The sequence below is a fragment of the Falco punctatus genome (genome assembly GCF_963210335.1).
Source record: "Falco punctatus genome assembly, chromosome: 5".
NCBI lineage: Eukaryota > Metazoa > Chordata > Aves > Falconiformes > Falconidae > Falco > Falco punctatus.
The window spans coordinates 10,806,367-10,826,453 of NC_137584.1; the positions used below are offsets into that span (position 1 = coordinate 10,806,367).

At 43.7% G+C, this 20,087-nt stretch overlaps 1 protein-coding gene and 1 long non-coding RNA gene across 4 annotated transcripts in view; one reads left to right on the forward strand and one right to left on the reverse strand.

The window, feature by feature from the left end:
• The window catches only part of MYO6 (myosin VI), a 117,989-nt gene extending 109,252 nt beyond the window's left edge, over window positions 1-8,737 (reverse strand). Inside the window, exon 1 of one of the 3 annotated variants that reach the window (XM_080388160.1) lies at window positions 8,186-8,733. In XM_080388160.1, the coding sequence (XP_080244286.1) occupies window positions 8,186-8,601 (416 nt within the window). In that variant the 5' untranslated portion in view covers window positions 8,602-8,733. Of the gene's footprint in view, window positions 1-8,185 lie in introns of all 3 variants that reach the window. The other 2 variants (XM_080388161.1, XM_080388162.1) reach the window with 2 other exon arrangements.
• A 52-nt stretch (window positions 8,738-8,789) lies between these two features.
• Window positions 8,790-19,072, forward strand: LOC308064168. Its single transcript, XR_013928271.1, has 2 exons — window positions 8,790-10,626; window positions 12,377-19,072. It is a non-coding gene; the product is annotated as an uncharacterized lncRNA (long non-coding RNA).
• Window positions 19,073-20,087: the final 1,015 nt, after the last annotated feature.

Consider the following 20,087-nt stretch of genomic DNA (forward strand, 5'->3'; position numbering starts at 1 on the left):
AATATCTATAATTATAATTTAGCACGTAACACAGAAATACCCATAGTATTAGATGCCGCATCATCAAAAGACGGTATTTTCATTTACAATAGGAAAGACTGTTACAGATCCAAGAAAAGCAGCTACTTGGTCCACAGCACTGCAAAAGCCATGTTCTGTGGGTGTTGACCTTTTGAGCAAGACATGACTTGTAAGCATGATAACAGGCTAAGAGACTTTATGGCTAAGACTCCTCTCCCTAGGTTAGTAAGAAATAATGTTTTTCTTTGGAGGAATGTAGAACTCCAAAGCAAAACATAAAATCTAAGATTTGTTTCAGATTACCATCAGAATATGATACAAAACATATTTTAACAAGCATCCTTCCCCTATGCAAAGCTTAAAATTTTTTCTTCTATAAATGATCTAGAAGAATACTAAGGTGTTACACTACTTTTTCAAAAGCCCGTAATGTATCTCCAAACACCTAAATAAAAAAATATATTTTAATATATGACATCCATGCAGTGAACCAAAAACTATCTCAAGGTCCATATAATCTGACACTGAGTGTCTGACCACGACTAATTTCAGCTGCTTGAGAAGATGCCAGAGTACTGTAATAGGATTACAGCTGAAGACGAAGATCACCACACCGTCTCTGGAACTTCTGTTTCTTCTGTACACTTGCAGTTAAATGCTTTGTTCCCAACAGTTCCAATTCCAGACAACTATGACAGACAAGCCCATTTCTCTTCTGTTTCCCATGAACTTTGAAATTTGAAACAATGTTCTTAAACAGTTCAGTTACTGAAATCTGTAAAAAACATTAAAGTCTCCAAGAAACTTTTTCTGCAGCAAAGAGCATACAAGGACAATGAAGCCATGATACAACACGCACATATTTTCCCACAAATGAATACATAGCTGTCAAGTCTATTTTAAAAGAAAAAATTAAAAGAGGAAGAGAAAACAGGCCTGGCAGCACGCTCACCAAAAGGCAAGCCAAAAAGTACGACGAAAGGAGAAACAGCATCCTCATAACACTCCTTGCAGCACAGCAGAGATACAACATGCTTCAGATTGCCATTTGTGTACCAGGCACCTGCCAAAAAGGCTTGCTTCATGAACACCGCAAAGCCTTTAAAGCAATCAGCAAACACTGCAAAAATAACAACTTATTAGGAGCCCATAAAACCAGACAAAGATTTCTCATTAGTTTTCCTATTTTTGTAAAGGATCACAGGTAAGAAAAAAAACCAAACACAAAAAAAACCCAAAAACCATAAAAGAGATTCTTCCCCACTCCCAAAACTACCACATGTACTAAATCCAAGTATTATCTTTACGCAGTAATAACAGCCCATGTCTTCTTAGGGCCCTCTGAAGTCCGTGATCTTTTACAGTCCTTTCCAGTCCTACTGTTATTACTCTGACATTCCCTACATACACTCTTTATGTCCACATTTCTCTCTGCAACAGGGCTGTTGGAGGTGTTTGTGTACCTTTTGGTAGAGGCAACAAAGGGTTACACAGGTTTAAGAGACTGCAAAAAATGCTGTAGTTTTCTAAGAGAGGGTGGGCTGAAAGGGTAACAGCTTACCACCCCGAGAAGGGTAAACCTTTCACCTGCCTCCCCCTCATTTTTGCTCCTTGCTCCATGTCCCTGCTGCCCCACTGCATAAGCTCGGACATGCGTGATGTCCCTCTGCAGCAAGGACAGGGAGAAAGGTGATGGGCAGCGGCACTGCCGGGAAGGGAGCAGAGGGGAAGGTGCAGCCATGAAAAGATTTCCTCTTTTCAGGGGACCAGCAGGTAATTACCTCAGTCCAACTACTCACAAAACTGCAGACCTAGAAAATAATTGAAATTGAAGTTCCTAAAAATATTTGTCAGATTATTCATTCCTGAATGCTTTGAGTGCTGTCCTGAAACTCTGCGGTACGTAAAAGCAGGGCCCAAAGCACAGGAGGTTACCGCACACCATTAAACATCAAACCAGCAGAGCAGCTACAGGGCACCCCCCTCCCAAAACTCTCCAGTGTCCCCGCTGAAACGCAGAGTGCTACTGTGGGCAGATTCCCAGGTTCGTGCTATGCCTGAACACAGAGTCACCCAGCCGAGAGAAAGGATGATGGAGCAAAACAGCCAACCTTTACCACGGAGGATTTCAGGAAAGACTTTGCTATCACCTCCGCAACTATACAGCCGGTGCGATGGGCTGCACTTGAATAAATCAGGGAAGAACAAAGCACAGATGGGAACTCAGAAGGGGTGTCATCACCCCACTGCAGACACGGCCTCCCTCGCAGGTCGTGCCAGAGGACTGGAGAAGTACACGTTTCCCTCCCATGGGCAGCTTCTTCTGGAACAGGGCTGTTGCACTATCACCTTTCAGTCAGGTTGCTTTGGATCTGGGTCACTAAGAACTAACCTGAGATGATCAAAACCAGCTGGGTGTCACAGCAACAAAGAGGGCAGAGCACATGAGAGGGACAGACTTCCTGACCATATAAATCACAAGCTGGACTAGCTCAAAATACAAAACGTAACGATACTTACACAATTTCAGATCAGGCCTGAAGGATCCACAGAAACACTTAGATACAATTCACAAAGTTTCTGCTACCAATATAGCCAGAGATCTTGCTGATATTCGAGAGATTTTGTGAACCACTGACTTTGTTATATTCCCTGCTTCTCTTTCCCTGCCCCCCCCAAATTTCAAATGAGTCTGCTAAATCTTGCTAATGACAAAGAAAACAAGTTTGTTCACAAATCATTATCCACTACATAAATAATACTCTTAATTTGTCTGTTTAACTACCTTCACAAAATAAATTCAGCAAGCTCTTTCAAAGCATACTGCTTGGGAAAAAAAAAAAAAAACACACACGAAAGAAAAGTTTTATGTTAAAAAAGGCCTTTTGTTGAGCATTTGCAAATCCAGGGTTCACGCAGACTTCCAGCTGAAAACTCTTGGAATTTCTCCATTGATTTTTCTGAGAGCAGACCAAAGCCCAGAAGGTGCACATACAGACACAGCCACCGCAGCTCCAGCAGGGCTCACGACACCTCCGTTCAGCACTGCCAGGGCTGGATCCCAGTTTGAAGACTGGCCCCGTTCTGCCTTTACCACTCGGAGATCAGGTGAGCACAGCAGCAGGAGCACTGTGAGCGGCACATACGAAAAGTTGAGTTTTAACTCCAGATGTCTCATCCATCTGTCATTCCCTGGAGCAAGCAGAAACTACCCGTCATCCACCCACTTGCAGAATGAGAAGCATTCAGCTGACCAGGAAAGACCCCTGGCTTGACAGAACTGCTTTGGGAGCGATGTAAACCCTGGGTACGACCTGCAGCACAGCCACAGCAGCACCCGGCTAACCCAGCGTTCGCGCATGCTGTGCTGCTGACAGCAGCTGCAATACAGCTCACAGAGCTCCAGCATGCCTACAGGAGCGGCAGCCAGCACCGTGCCTGCAGGGTAAATGCCACCTGGCCTCAACTCACTCCCTTTTCACCAGAAAATCTTAGTCTGCTCCCAAACCACCACACCAAGCAGTCCACAGGTGGCAACAGGCTTTGCCTTTGAGCTGCAGCACGCAGCACAGTGGCAGGACCGAACCAAACCCGCCGTCCCTGGCCAAATCACCCTCTGCTCTCTTCTTGCATGCTGTTCACAACAGAAAAAGCAAAAACTAGCTTTGGCTAAATCGAGTTTTTTAATTGGTGTTCTAAGATAGTCGCTTACTGAAAGACAGAATCAGCATGCTCTTTCCAACAGAACACATACTATTAACTATGTATGGTCCTTACTTACAGAAATCATACTACCAGAGATTAAAGAGCCCAGCGATTTCTTCTTCTTGCCATCAGAACCTTAGCAAAAACCATGAAGGGTTTCATTTCACATTTATTCACATTCACATTTAGCTTCACAAAACTGACAACTCTAGGGGAAAAAAAAAAATTTCATCCCCAGGATTTTCCTGAGTGTTCTTTGTATTATTATAGTGTCTACCAATACTTAAAGAATGTAAGTCTGTCACCAGTATTTACTACAAACATCACAGTTATTCCAAGAAACAGCAAAGCAAAACACTAAATAGATGGCATACTATGTTAAAATGTTGTCATTTTTCTCTTCCCCTGCGTACTTTAAAAAACGGATTCAAAATGAAGGTATCTAAAGAAACATACACCACTTAACAAGTCTGACTTCTTTTTTTTAATAGATTGACAGTTCTTTAAAAGCGTTTCAGAACAGAAGATGCTGTAACATTTGGACAGAGGTTATGAAGCCACATACAGTATATACTAAAATAGATGATGAATACCTCAGGTGTCCCTCTCATTTTCCTGGTTTAAATCACAATACGATCCTACACCTACACTTCCTGAGGGATTACAGGCTGTGCTCCTAAACCACAACATTTTGCTGTCAAATGCAATAGTTTGCCGCAACACTATTTTAAAACCAAATGCATTAAGCTGTGACATCAGATGACCAACAATAATTGAAAGATTCTAGGTCTTTATCACGGAAACTGCATTTCTTTTGAGTACTAAAATTACTCTTTCCACATCAACTCAGGCCAGAATACAGACAGCACCTGACAAAATCATCACGTTCAACCCCCTGCACGAGAACAAGTAAAATAGTCATGAGGAAAGTCTTTAATATATCCTTAACACAAGTCCTATTATGACTTTCAAAAACCTTTGCAAAAAGAAGATTGTGCAACCGCAGCTTGCTCCATTGTCCCCCAAAGCATATCAGACTAAGAACTACATCAAAATTCTGACACAAATTAGTTTTACCTTTTTCAATATAGTCACTGGCAGGACACAAAGCACTAATTTTAAAACTATAGCATCTTCTTGTCCCCTCATCTCATCCTCTTTCTGCTGGAAGTGAACTTGTCCAGCCTTTGTAGAACACACTTCCCAAACACACATGGTCTCTGTAGATGATACTTTCCAAACCCTTCCTAAACCTTGACTACCATTTCTGCCGGATTGCGACATTTGCATTTATCTTTTTAAGGGCTGTGGCCAAAACTGAACGCATTATTCTGTTAACTTAGGTTTCACTAGTAAGAAAAGTTAAATGATAAACTTCAACAGCGCTGCATCTCACTGCTTACCGCGATCCCCCGTAACCCTCAGATCTGCTTCCACAGTGCTGCTGCCAAGCTGACTTTACCTATCTGCATTATGGGACCTCCTTCCTGGAAACAGTGTAAGATGTACTTATTACATTATTATATTATTACAATGAATACAGTCATTGAATAATACATCACAGATCTCTTGGCTTCCAAAACAGAGCTTCAAAAATAAGGCCTGAAACGCCTCCTTGGTCTCCTTCAGACTCTGTGCTAATTCTGTTGATCAAAGACATCAATGAAAACACAAAGGTGCCTGAACTGGCCCCAGCACCACTCAAGCTGACTTTCCAGTTTGATGGCAACTCATAATCACTTAGTGAGAATAATCACCCAGAGCTGCTATCTCTAGACTTGGTCTCTTTGGCTCCGCTGTTCTCAAACACTTCAGATGAATAAACAATTTTCCTAAGAGCAGCCCTACTGGGTCACACGGCTGGTCTGTTGTCTCCAATATGCTGCCTGAAGTAGTCAATGCCTAAAATTAATAAAAAAACCTGGTAATTACTTGACGGTACTTTCCCAGTATATTCTCCCAGGCTTAACGTGACTCCCTGAACCACAAGAGGTACTCTGTAAAAGTCAGCCTTACTGGATTTTTCTTCCATCAATTTGTCCAGCTGCTTTTCGAGCCCCTGTAAACTTTCAACATCCACACGCTTCAGAAAGGATTTCCAGAGCTTAACTAACTAAGCACTGGGTCAAAACCCAAACACACTCCTTCTGTTCATTTTGAACGTGCCAGCTTAAACTGATGCTTCCACATTTTGTACTGAAAGTGACAATAAATAGTCCCTACGCAATTTTGCCACACCACTCATGAGACTGTCAACATTTCTAAAACTTCAAAACTTTCCTCAGACCAGAATTATCAAATACCAAGAGAATATGAAGGTTAGATTAGGTCACAAAGCCTTCGCCACCCCTGCAGACCAGGCACAAGGAAGCACAGCTTCACCTTGCTTACAGGAACATTATGGTTAATGGGTCAAAATACCATCCCAATATCAAAACAAAGGCGAATGCAATCCGGATCCAAAGGATGCAGTACTTAGTGCAGATTATACATGAATGCCCACTCGGCTAGAAATGTGGGGGTGGGGAAATTACTTCAACTTACAATTTCTGCAAGCTAACACTGCCGTGGTTTTAACTCAGAAAGCTATTGAGCCTTGCAGCAAATTTTACTGCCTTTATGCTCATGCCGCTGGCTTTATAGTTTCACAGTCAAGGGCATAACTGTACCATCACTGAATAGTTTATTAACTTACACGCGTTAAAAGCACATCCACTAAAAATACAGTCAAGCTAAATCCTAATTTCTGTTAGATAAAACTGCATTGCAAAGGTTTCTAACTTGTGCTCTGACAATTTTTAGATTTACTCTCCCACCCCAACAATACTCAGATCTTTCTTTAGCAGTTATTTTATAAATAGCATGCTTTAAAACTGTGCTAACGTACAAGTCAGCTATGTGGTATTTAAACAAATATCAGAAGAAGACATTTGCTTGTACTTTTAAATCTGCACAGAGATAATTTTAATCGTTAAATCATTTCTACTGTCATCAAGCTTTTTTCCCCAAGTACTTCCCTCCGTCTTGAAGAAAAAAGTACTGATGACACTTAACTCATGAGTTCACCTCTACCCTGTTAATTTGTCACATTTGCAACAGAAGGACTCAGCCCCACGGCCAACCTTTGTACTCCGATGGCTGTGAACCCAGTTCAGAGGCTGCTCCGCAGCCCAGCAATGCTCACTGAACTGTAAGAAACTGGATCGCCTCAAAGTTCCTTCCCTTCCGACAGCAAGACAGGACACGAGTCACGACGCACTGCTTCCCTCCACCTTTGTAAAAAAGGGCTGACAAGCAGCAATATTTAGATGAAATAACAGGTAACAACCATCCTTTTATACAATCTGTAATCAACTAAATTAGCCATCTCAAGCTTGCGGGCCTCTGTGGGCATCAAGATTTACTAGGTTAGGAACCTGAGGGCCAAGTAGCAGACAAGCATCAACAACAAATGCGCTGCACCGCAAGCTGTAGTCGAGCGATGGCCCATTCCCATTCAGGTGAGGAACCTTTTGGAGTTTCCCTGCTCGGTGAGGAACGCAGGTTACAGGAACCGGGTACCGCTTTTTGGTTGTACAGGCCATTCACATATGCTGCTCTCCAAAAACGCAGCCCACGTAAGTATTTACGCAAGAAATACTCCAAGAGAAAACGTTTTCCAATCGCACTACTGGTCATACTGCGTTCAGCCAGTCGAGGCTGTAAAAAAATTATTTTCCGTGACAATGGTAATACTACAAGCACAGAGATGTTAGTGAAACACGGAGAGGAGCTCAGCATAACTCATCATCCTCTGTAAAACACCATCCCTGCTAATGGGGAAAAAAAATGAAAAAGGAAAAAAAAAAAACCAACAACCAAACCACAGGAAAGGAATTCCCATGACAGTTCAGGGAAGGAAGTAAAGAAAAGCCACTGCAGACCGCTGCGCGCCCGGCTGGGAGGGCCCGGGGCCGCGCACCCACCACGGGCAGGGCTGGGGGATCCCCGCCCCAGCCGGGCGCTGCCCCGGGGCCGCCGGCGCTGCCCGAACCCGCAGACCCCGGCGCCGGGACACGCCTTGCGCCGCGCCGTCGGCGCCGGTACGTTTCCTTCGTTACCGCCGCCTGTAAGGTGAGAGTTACCGGGCGCAACAGCCGCCTCGCTCCCTCCCTCCCCGGCGCCCCGTCCTGTGCCCGCAGCGCTCGCCCCCCGCCCCGAGCAGCCCTTGAAGAAGCACCGGCCGCTGCAGCTCGCGTCTGCTGCCGGAGGCCGCCTGCCCCGCAGAGCCCCGCTCCCCTCCACGAAGCCTCCGGAGAACGCCCCGCCGGGGAGTCGATCGCACCTGCCGCCGGGCCGGGCCGCGCCGCCCCGCGGTCGGGCGGGAGGCGACGGGGCAGCGCGTCGCGGCCGGGCCGGGCGGGAGGGGTTGCGGAGGGGCGGCGAGGGCAGCCCAGGGCCCGCCGCGCCGCGTCCTTACCTGCTGCGGCCGCCCTCGGCGCCCGGCTGCCAGCCCTGCCGCCGCTGCTGCGCTGCTCTGCGCCGCCGCCCGGCACGGCACGGCACGGCACGGCCCGCCCGGGACGTCACCGCCACAGGGGCAGGCCGGGGGCGGGGGCTGCGCCGGCGAGCGCGGCGGGAGGGGGAGGCCCTGGCAGCTGGGAAGCCGCGGCCCGTCCCGCCGCCCTTCGCTCCGCACCGGCGTTGCCTGACGCGGAGGCCCAGCCCGCCGCCTGCCCCGGGGCTCCCCGCGGCCGCCCCGGCCGGTGCGGGCAGGGCCGGGCCCGGCGCCCCCCGGGCGGCCCGACCCCGCGGCCTGCGCCCTGCCGGCCCGGCGGTGTTGTTCAGGGGGCGGGCTCCGGGCTGCTCTGGGAGACGCTGGATTTTTTCCTTCATTTTTTCACCCACCCGGTCACGTCAAGGGTCAGGTTTGGGGTGATCTTTGTCTTTATAAACCGCGGCCCCCTAAGGAAAGGTGCAGAGCAGGTGGCAGCTGCTGCCGCGGGCAGAGCTGGGAGGGCAGGGGCGGTGTGACCCCGCGGGGGCCCGGGCCCGGGGCCCTGCCTGGGCGGATCTCACACGGTCACGGCCCCGCTCCCTGGAGGAGCAGCACCTGCCAGCCCAGCCCTCTCCCCGCGGCTCGCAGGAGGCCGCGCGGTGCCGGGCCGCCTCCCTGCCGGCCTCCGTGGCAGCTCCGCGGGGTTCCCCTGGCACCTGCCCACGAACCAGCCTCTCATCCTGGTGGCTGGCGCACTGGTGTGGCTCGGGAAAGCGGCCCAACTGGACAGCATTGCATCATGCTCGGCACCCACAACCACCTTCCCCTGAGCAGCCACACTGGAATTCTGTCACCTCCACGTCCCTCGGCTTTACGAGCGTTCATTCCTAGCATTGCCAGCAGGTTCCTCAGCTTTCCTGTAAACACTTTGTTTCTCTTCACGCAGTACCTCATGAGTGACCCTAACTGCATGTGCGAAGCCGCTTTGCTCTCCACCCAATGGCCATAAAATTCTTGCGCATTTTGCTGACAGAGGGAAACAAACCAGTTCATACTTCAAAATCTCTCACATTTGCCTTAATCTTGCAGCCCTAACTGCCTTTCTTTAGCCACAGTGTGCTTCACTGCATCCTTTTTGAGTGTTCGGACAACATCGGGAACATTGTACAGCCACTAGCTAATAAATAATCGAAACAAAATGTTTTCTTCCAGCCGTATCAACCCCTGTAGATACAACAGTTATAATAAGGCCTTGGCCTCTTTTAGGGGTTAAAGAGAAAACCCAGGGGATTCTCTCGGGAAGGGATTCAGTCAAGGATCAGTGTGGATATATATACACATGGGAAGGAAAATGGGAGTATGAAAAGCACCTGAGTAATCCTTCATCCTGGGCAAGGCATGGGTGGAGTTAAATCCTATGTCCAGATTAACATTCCTACAACTCCTGAAACGCGCTATGAGGTTGTTTTGGTTTGTAAAACGTTCCACACACCTGCAAAGCAGCAGAGTGAATTTGACGGTTGCATCTTTGCTTGATATAATTTAGGAATCTTTAAGAATTTGGACAAATCAAAATGCTGTATAACTTCTAGCGAATGGGAGTTTGCCTTTGGCTTTACCTTTCAGGGCAGTACTTTGTATGTTCAGCCTTACTTCTGTTTATGTAAAAGAGAGATAAGGATAATTATCTGGGAGGAAAACTGAATGGAGTTTTATGTGGGAGGATGAAACTGACTGGACCACTCGATTAAATGTAAATTTGCTGACTGGATAATCCCCTCTCTGTTAGCAAAACAGGCTACAATGTCAAGAAACAGTCAACAAAATATTTTCAGTGTAAACAAGCTGGTCAGTTCCATGGTGCAGTGGAAGCCGGGCAGTGCTGAGCGCTCCCACCATCCGACATGCCGCTCCCCCATCAGGAGAGGCGTGTCTCCACTCTCTCCCCTCTTTTCTCCCTGGGAAACCTAAAAATAAGCCAAGACACAGCAGCATCCGTTCTGTAAATCCTCTGGGAAAATGCAGGAAAACTCACACACAAGTAAAATCTGAGGGCAAGAACTTCATCGTAAGCCAAAGGGCAGGATGGGGTGTGGAGGGAAACAAGGCAAAATGTGTTTTACTGTGCCCCTTGCCTGTATATGAGGAGGGAGGCAAGATGCCTTTCCAGTTTCATTCCTGGGAAAGTTGGATCAGCCTCTAGTTTTAGTCAAACTGAGACTTTCTTGAACACCAGCAACAGCAGGGCTGGGTTGGAGATGCCAACCAATTTTTGTTTAGTAGCTGTATAAGGGACAGACGCAGTTCAAGGCTGTGAGGGAGAGCAGAGTGCCTTTAGCATCACCCTGTTCGCCCCGCACTTCAGCACGTCGAGCAGGGGAAGCTGCAGTGGAGGAGCATCCGCTCACAGCTGCAAAGCACAGGTGAGGTCTGTTGGCATAGCTTTCGCTCGGGGTGGGTTCATGCTGTACCCATCAGACCGTGAGGGTCTGTTCTGATGAATGAGAAATATCACGAATAAGAAATATATATAAGTGCTATCTTAAATTTGCAAACGCAGTATTCTGGACAGCCAACCAGGAATCCCACCAGCATGCCAAAGGCAGAAGGATCACCGAGACAAGGCAGCGTGACATATTAAAATGTCTATTGACAGGTGCACGTGCCTCTTCACTGCAGCCCTGCTGCAAAGAACTGATGATATTCCAGATGTTTAAGGTGTCTTCATTCAACCAGATATTAAAATCAAATATTTTACTGTGAATTCACGTTGTTACAGATTACAGTAAGCAGTTTCTGCCATTAAAGTTGCCACATATTTTTAAAAAAAATGTGTTAATTGTTTAAGCCACCATATTTTGTCAGTGCTGATGAATGGTAGTTTGGAAGGATGAGCAGGTAAAGGACCCCAGATGACTTCTCAGAAAACCCTGGGAGAATACTATGTGTGTTTTCATTTCAAAAAATATCATACCATGTCTTGGCTGTTTAAATTCCTATGAAAGTGATTCCTATTCATATGTACAATTAAGCCAATCAAAATGTAGACAATTCAATATAAACACAAAACTGTAACAGCTCTCACACTTGCATGGCTGGAAATTTCATTCCAGAGGTGGCTAGTATTGTGAGTGCCAAGTTTCTCTCCCCACACTTTATTATGAAAAATTAAATGCAAAAATCAGGTTTGACATCGACTACAAGCCTTTACCAACTCCTCAGGTGGAAAGCCTGTGTTTAAATCATGTTGGTGTTAGCTGGGTTTCCCCATGGATTACACATAGCTACAACTGTTTTACACTTCGCATATAATGAGCAAAGTTCTGCTTGTAAAAATGTCCATGGGCACTGATTTAAGTCACAGCCAATAACTTAATGAGGCCAGAACTTCATTTACTTTACACTGCTTTGTTGGCATACTCTAAATATATAGGAACATGATGTAATTACACTGTATCTGTGTAGTGTGGTTGTGTTAAAATACCTCACAGCTTGTCAGCATCAACTCACAGAGTTTCCTGATTGCTGAGTATTTCATTTTAGTGCCTTGATCCTCCCTAAAATGATTTTATAGTTTTGCAATTAATTTCTGAAAAAAAAAAAACCAAAAACTAAACCAAACCTCATTGGTTTTAAAACCATTTTGGAATTACCCATGCGGAGTTTCCAAATATAGGCACTGTAGCTGCCAACATAGCCCTGCCAGCACAATTTATCTGCTACTTGGCTGGATAAAGAATAGCTTGCTCATATGTTTGCAAAGAACATTTCTAACTGGCTCAAAGTCTAGCAGCTTATGTTCAGAGGCAGAGAAAGACCAAGAAAATTTGCTGGGTTTTTAGCAGTAGCGTGCTTACCAATTGCAAGATGACGTTCCTTTCGGGATCAACCTTTGGTTTCTTTCGAAGGAGGCTTAGTCTAGATAAGCACCGTTCATTTCCTTATCATGTAAATTATTTACTGGAAATTGGTGTGTAAGTCTTATTTTATCTGCTCCCTTTCACTTAGTGTTATGTGCACATACATAATTTTCTAATTTTGACAGCTGTGAAATGATCCTTTTTTTTTTCCCTTGCTCTTTCTTTCCAGTAGACTTTACATGAACACCTATTTTGCCCACACCTAATTTTTTTAATATTCTGACTTTTCCACATGCCTTCTGTATTCCAACAGCTTCGTTCAAGTTTTTTCAAATTTTAGACAAGTTTTAAGGCAAGAGCTCCTCCGTAAAGTCTTCCTGTTTCCTTTCAACTGGTAAGTAGTTCCTTTTGCATTATCAGACAATGTATTAGTTAAGGAAGGTTCATGGTTTTGCATTTCCACCCCTAACAACATGTAACCAGTTCCTGAAGCTGTTTTTTTTGACTGGGAGTAAGTCTCTTGGACTGGCCCCATTTTTCTATTTCCTCTCCTTAAAGGATAATTCAATTAAGGAAATTGATTATTTTGAATTGTGGGTAGCTCCAGAGAAACAGGCTTGCATAAATTATAGCGTGAAAGGAGGTAAGAGGAATCCCTAACTCATCAACTCATAATCCTTCTGAAGTCTATTGCTTTTTGTTTTACTTTTGTGAGCAGGTTCATTCTACAGGACCCAAATGGTGAGGAAAGGAAAATGAGATTACAGTACCTCAGAGCAGCTGGAAGATATTCCTGGAGTCATCCCGATATTTGAGGAGAGATGGATTCCATTCCTGGTACAACACGCCCCATGTTTCTGCGGAGAAGATTTGCTTTTGTTTCTGCTGAAGCTTCTCTCTGGCAAAGGTATCATGGGCCCGCTCTCACCCGTATTAAAAGTAGAATGGGCCCCACCAGTTTAGATATTTCACCTGGAGGACAGGGAGGAGCTGCAGTGTAGGAACGAGAACCCAGTAAAAGCCACACAGATAACACACAATAGCAATTACCATAGCGTAGCTTTTTTTTTTTTTTTTTTTTTACATTTTTGCTTCTTGCTCCCACCCCTTGCCACACACTGTGATCACCGACGTAGACTTCCTTTTTAGAGATGAACAGCTATTGTTGATAAAATAACTGCAGGCTATCTGAAATGCAGAACTAGCCTGCAGTAAATAAGTAACCTACAGATAGATGTCAGGCCTAGGGCTGCCTTCACGGAGCAGAAGCTACTCACCTGCAGTTAAATGAACTTCAGTATGGATATGGTAGATCACGGTACTGATAGCTTCTCAGTGCAGACTTTTTTTCCTTGTTAATTCTGTGAGGATAGTAACCAACCTTTAAATCTTTCTGTAAAGGCCACTGCTCATCTAGCATGTTCCCAAATTATTGTATCCTGTTAAACATACTGTGAGGACTTTTCTTCCATTCCATTTCAGACATTTCATTTTAGGCATTTTTAGCTTTGGCTTTTGAGCCAGTCTTGGGCAAGAAAAGTTAAAGAGAGCAATGAGTGATCCCCTTGAAATTATACCACACCTTTGGGCAGGGACCAGAGGTGGTCTGGCAGTAATCTAATTCACAAAATACGAGGGTCCAGCTGTGGCTCTCCTACACTTTGTTGATAGAAGAAGGAAGAAATAAAAAATAGTTTCAATGCAAAAGGCAGCGTGAGGAACATACTCCGACGCCGAAAAGGAAGATTGCTAATGCTGCTAAGAATCAAATTCTGCAAAGTTCTTGCAGGCACACCTCTGCTGTCTAGCCCTCACGTATCACTGCGAGGTTATTATACAGAACAGAGACAGCTTAATTTACATTGCTCATTGAATAAATCCATTCTCAAAGATGCAGGTTCTGTCACTGATATCCATCGGGGCAAACCACTCAACAAACTTGCCTTGGGACCATTGCTGCACGAAGGAAGAACAATACTTTGGCAGAAAAGTAGGGTGTCAAAGTGGCACGTTGTGTCAGCATGTCTCTGTTCCTTGGCAGTGCAGTTACACGTGCGCTTGAACACTAGCAAAAGCGCAGACTAAACTTGCCTCCCCACACCCTTCCCGTACGTGTGCTAGCTAGATTACCTTAAACCTCACCCGAGTGCTCTCCTGCTAGTGAGCAGCCTTTGAGTTGGGTTTCACGCCCACACTTAAATTCCACACCAGCTCTTTAACACCTTGTGGTATGAATTTTAGTACAGCATAAGGCAATCCTCACCGAGAAGTTAAATACACGCTACAGCATGGCATTCTCTTCTGGCGTGCTTATTTGGCTCAGGGAGTGCCAAATTGTCCAGTTCTGACTCGATTTACTAAATCTGCATCACTTATCTGTTCACAGACAGTTCTAATAATGGGAACCAGGTGGGAAAGACTTAAGATAGTCCCTTAGTTAATTCCTTGTGAAACTACATATCTGAAACAGATGCAGAATGACATCTCAAGCGTGGACACTGAATGAAAATACTAGTAAATGGGGGCTTTGGGGCATAAACAATCACACCTCCTGGATTCAGAATACTACAGCAGGTCGTCTTAGCATGGTCAGCTTTTCAGACAAATGAAGATAACTCTGTGGGTAAAAGTAAGTTTGAAATCAAACGAGATTTCCTCCCCTAAGCTCAGGGGATTTCTGACTATATGGACAGGCTGATGATCACAGTCATTTAGTGTCACGTTGGCTCAGAAATGGGAGGAGCTTGGTATAGCAGCTGACTATGCAGGATGCAAACTGAAGCTCATCATATAAGGAAAAAACAGAAAAAATTAATCACAGAATTAATATATTTGATAAGTTCTACTTGAAAGCACATCTAGCTTCTGACAATCTCAGGTCAACGAAATTCCAGTCTAGGCAAACAGTCCTCCTAACCACAAAATCGGTCTCTCTCTTCAAGTAGCTAAGTAAACAGCAAGCACCTTTTTTTAAGCTTTCTTTTCAACAGCCACAAGCGAGAGTAGCTGGACCATCAATTTCAGCAGTTTAGTTAGGGTAGCTCAGCCTAGTTAAACTAAAATGCTTTTAACCTCTTTCCCTGAACTTCAGCACTCAATTTGCAAAACGGAGTTAATGACATGAAGCAACACTGACTGCAGACAAGATACAGAGTGAAGCCAAGTTTACCCTGTCTAGCTCCTAACTGGCCAGAATAATTAAGTGTCTAAATAAAAGCATTGGAATTAGACAATGTCCCTATGAAAAAGGGAACCTCATTTGACTTGGAGAACTTACTTGCTTTACACAGATGACTGAGATACTGAGATACACAGATGCAAGTTAGATACTGAAATCAGGCTGACTATACTGCATCTGACTTAATTCACTAGATATGAAAGACTGAGAATAATTGAGAGTAGAATGAAAAGTTCACACAAATGACTGTAGAGTAAAGTATAGAGCAAAAAAAAACCCTAATAAATTCAGTCAGGGAACACTGCCTTTGCAAAACAAAGGCTCGGTTTCCCTGGGCTAAGCAGCTGTATCACTTTCCAATTAAATATCATATCATAAGCTGTCCATACAAACACATTCAACACATTAATCCAGATGTTTGTTACAAATTTCCTCTTGATCCTGGAACCTAAACATTCATTTGCCATGGAAGGAGTCAGTGCAAATTTTGTTTGAATTCTAGAAGGATGGGAGTCTAGAGTTTTGTAGTCTAGAAGTCATGTAGGATGGGAGGAAGCTGTGCAACTTCTCATGGCCTTTTATTGCCCTTTTGTAACACGGACAGATCTTATTACAATATTGTTTACAAAGCAGTTTAGGTTTCAGAACCAAGGAACATTTAAGTAAGAAACATATTCCATTTGTTTGCATTCCAGTGTATTTAGTGTAATTTTCTGTGAGAAACTTGTCATGCTTTTAATAGTCCTCTTTTGGGGTTAGCCTGCCTGATTTGCTTGTATTACAGAACCAAGCCACCATCTGGTATATTACTGATCTATAGTATGAAATACACTTCGAGGCCTGAAGCTATAGAATATGAAGTTTTCTAGACCTACAATAATCACTGTTTTCAGCCTGCCGCGTAAATAGTGCACACATCCTAGAGCTTTAAATTCCCAACCATTTCCTGATTATTATTATTACAACCAATTAATATTGTAGGTTTGGTCCAATATATACTGAAGTCCCTATCCAGGCTACCACCGTACTCCTCCTTACATACATACAAAAAGAAGGGAAACACATTATTTTTACGAAATCTGAGTTAGGAAGGAGAACCTGATGTAAACAAGCACTGTCACAGAGCTTGATTTAAAAACTGTTATATTTGGAGGACAACAGGGGTAGAGGTTTGTGTTAACAGTCTGCAAACTACTGCTGGGAGTTGGCATCAGTCTACTTAGTTATATTCAGTGTATATATATCTTTTTAGTTGGCATCAGTCTATGTGCAAAAGTAAACCGAGTTCTCAAACTTAGAAATATGGTTAAGCAGATACAGGTTTGTGTAAACAGTTGGTAAATTTCACTAAGTTAAACCACTGTGGAAATCTAACATGCTCTAATTTCTGGGTTAAAGACCAGAATCTAAACAGACTCAGCCCAGCAGAAGCTCAGGCTGGCTGGAGCAGTGTGCTTTTCCCTTATGGGGACTCCTCACAGCTTACAGGGGAACCAATGCTGAGCTGAAAGAAACTAGTCTGTCTCCCGCTAACCTTATATGTATTCAGTATTCAGTCAGCTTACAGTAAAAGAGAATCTGGTCCTGATGATGGAATTTGTAAATACAACCTAAATCTATGATATTGCGCAAAGGGACACATACACTACGTGGATTTGACTATCTACTTATAAGTACATCCAGCTTTTTTGCTGCTGCTGTTTTTCTCATATACAGGAATCTTTTACTTAAAAGAAGAACAATAGTAATCCTTCTTCCCTCTCCTGAATTACTTACCATGACATACTGATGATTGTTTTGGGTAAAGTCATACCCCAAAGAACCCTAGAGAGAATCTGATCACAATACCCAACAGAACAAGGAGGGACGAAGACGACAAAAAACCCAAACAAAAACCCCCAAGAAACAGCCTGGCTGTTTGTATCTAGGTTGCAGCTAGCAACTACTTGCACAACTGAATAAAGAATCCCTAAGGTATGGCGTACGTTACCAAGTTTCCTTTTGTAACCACAGGTTTGCATAGGTGCAAATACAAATTTGTTAAGAGCAAGCAAAATCTAGCCTGTTAAAATCTAGCAAAATCAACAGAGAAAAGAGCCACTTTCCAGATCACATCCTCACTTAATCAGACCGGAGCCTACAAAACACACGTTTCATCACATTGTTGAGCAGGCATGGTTGAGTTAAGGAGAAAAGATTTAGTTTAAAAATGTGCTGGTGAAAGGTAAGTAAAATGGCTGCTACCTCACCCACTGTTTCAGAGTTGTGGTTTGTAGCATCAGCTCCCCTTTGATTTCCAGAAGTAGATGGGAAGAGTCAAAAGACTTGGGGGAGATGAAGTACCTTTGTGAACCTAAGTCATTGCATAGAGGTTCTTTAGGGGTACTGGGTATGTAGAATTGGAGACAGACCGTTACAAAAAGTGTCATACCACAATGAAATAAGATCTTTTACCTAGACTCTGGTACCTCTGATCATTGTGGCCCCAAGAATCAGGGCTCTAAAGAACAAGCACCTTTATAGCTATCTCTTCTTTTCACATGCCAAAACATGAGTACCATGTTATCAATGAAGGGCAATATGAAGCTTTTATAACCGGTGACTGAAAACACATTCTACTTAAAAATCTGAGTAAAAAATTACAGTGGATAGGTAAGCTGCTGCAGTTTGTTCATCAGAAAAGTCTAGTAGTTCACTCCAATTTTCAGAGAAACTATGTTAACAAGAATGAAAAAAATCATACATGCAAAAGCTTCTTGTTCTGCTTTACCCATTTGCTATGCAATACAGTAACAAAACAAAAAAATCAACAGCATGGTTTTCTCATCATGGTGTAAAGTTGCTTGATTTTTCCAACTCTTTCTTTACTGAGTGTTTTGGAAGTTAGATTCTCCCAAGGCAAGAATGCAGTGCAACCTCAAAAATCAACAACACAGTTGTTCTGTTTAAAGTCTCTGGTCTTTGAAGAGCCTGCTCAGCTTCTTAAGCAAGAAAAATAGGAATGTCACAAGGGACTACTTAGATGTCTCTTCTGCTTTTGCAGCTATCCTGCAAATGTGCACCAGAAGTACATGCATTTTTTATGCTAAGTAATCTAAAACTTTTATAAGCATTCTTAACTGTTATTCTACCCGATGTGAAAAACAATACCAACAGATACGTTTCATGAGGTAGCCATCTGACACCTTATACTGCAGAACACAGTTGTGCTACTTTTAAAGCATTTGTAATCTTAAATCTTATAAAGGAATATACAATTTGTACTTTCCTTAGACTGTATGCGTTGTCACAGAATTATGAAATAAACGTATCTAGTCCCTACCTCACTAACTTGCACTGAATAAATCCGATTCAGAAAGTTCACTGGTAAAACTCCTTGTCAGACCGCAAAACACCGTAGCGTAGCTGAACCATTACGTTGAGAACAAATATCTAACAAGCACATGTGGTAGCGAGCTTTTTAAACCAAGCCAGTAAGGTTTCAAATAACTCAATTCTTAATTCTGTGGTTTTTTTCTATTAACATCACATTTTATTAAAAAAATAAGTTTCCTATATTTAACATGTATATTAGCTTGCTGTATATGACTGAAGATCTCGAGACCTTTAACATTAAATGATAACAAATCAAACACTTTCTTCACAGCTTTGAAAAAGGGGGGAGGGGAGGACGGAAGAAGGGGAGGACAGGAAAGAGGAAGGAAAAGGAGGAAGCACCAGGCCATTCCTAGCAAGAAAACCAAACAGTTCTACAGCATCAAATTTTGAACCTGCATCACAAACGTTAGCAAAAGGAAAACCGACTATGCTATTGATCAAATTTGGATATATTCCGTATGATTAGAATATACCACTGGGAAAGGCAAGACTGGCAAGGAATACATTCCATTTGCAATTGTCTCTCCTCTGTATTTCCAAGAAATTATTTTCCTTCCTTCCCTACAAGATCTAAATCACTGATTTACTTGCATTTGTATAAACTACTCTTCCAGTATGTCAGCTGCACGAAAGCCAGATATACAAGACCGTGCAGGGAAACAATCTGAAACTGTTTTAGATTTTCCCCAACAGTGGCAAGAACACTGGATAAATCTGATGAAGGAAACAACTCGGAGGTGTGCACATTGTGTATTTAATTTGTAGTCCAGAAGATTGCCCCCATATACTTCCAACAAGAAACCTGTGTAGAAGTCATCTCCAACATAACATATATATGTGGTGCTTACATGTTCTCCATGGGGCCCAGGGTCCATGCGAGAAGAAAGAGATGAGGGAATGAACAACTCCCCAAAAATCTCACAGGTTATTTGTGCAAAAGGTTAGCAGCCCATGGTTGTATCGCCTTTGTGAGTGTACCCCCCTTTTTAAACAGAGGGATCCAGAGAGAGCCACCTGTGCAGAAATGCCCTGGCAGTAATGTTGTCAGCAGCTGTGTTTTCAGGGTTTGGTGAGAATGAAAACTCATGGAGACCCTGAAGTACTGGGTCAGACTTGATCTTGTGTATAAAGGTTTATCCCAGGGCACACAGAGTCGAGCCAATGAATTTTCTGCTGCTTCTCTTTGGGAGAAGGGAACGACAAATAACATTCCCAGTAGAAAAATGATGAGAGAAAAATACTATCTGCAAGGAGGGACAGAAGGTCCCCCTCTTCCGCCAACAGATTCCTTCCTGGGAAGACACAGTTTCTGGTTCCCTTGAAAGATATCTGTATTAGCAGAACATTGGATATATAAATATCCTTTCAGGAACCATCTCTTACTTTCCTCATTTGAAATACCAAAGCCTTTCTATAACCAGGATAAAAGGCCATGTTTGCAGTTTAAGCAACAATGGCATTTTAAGAT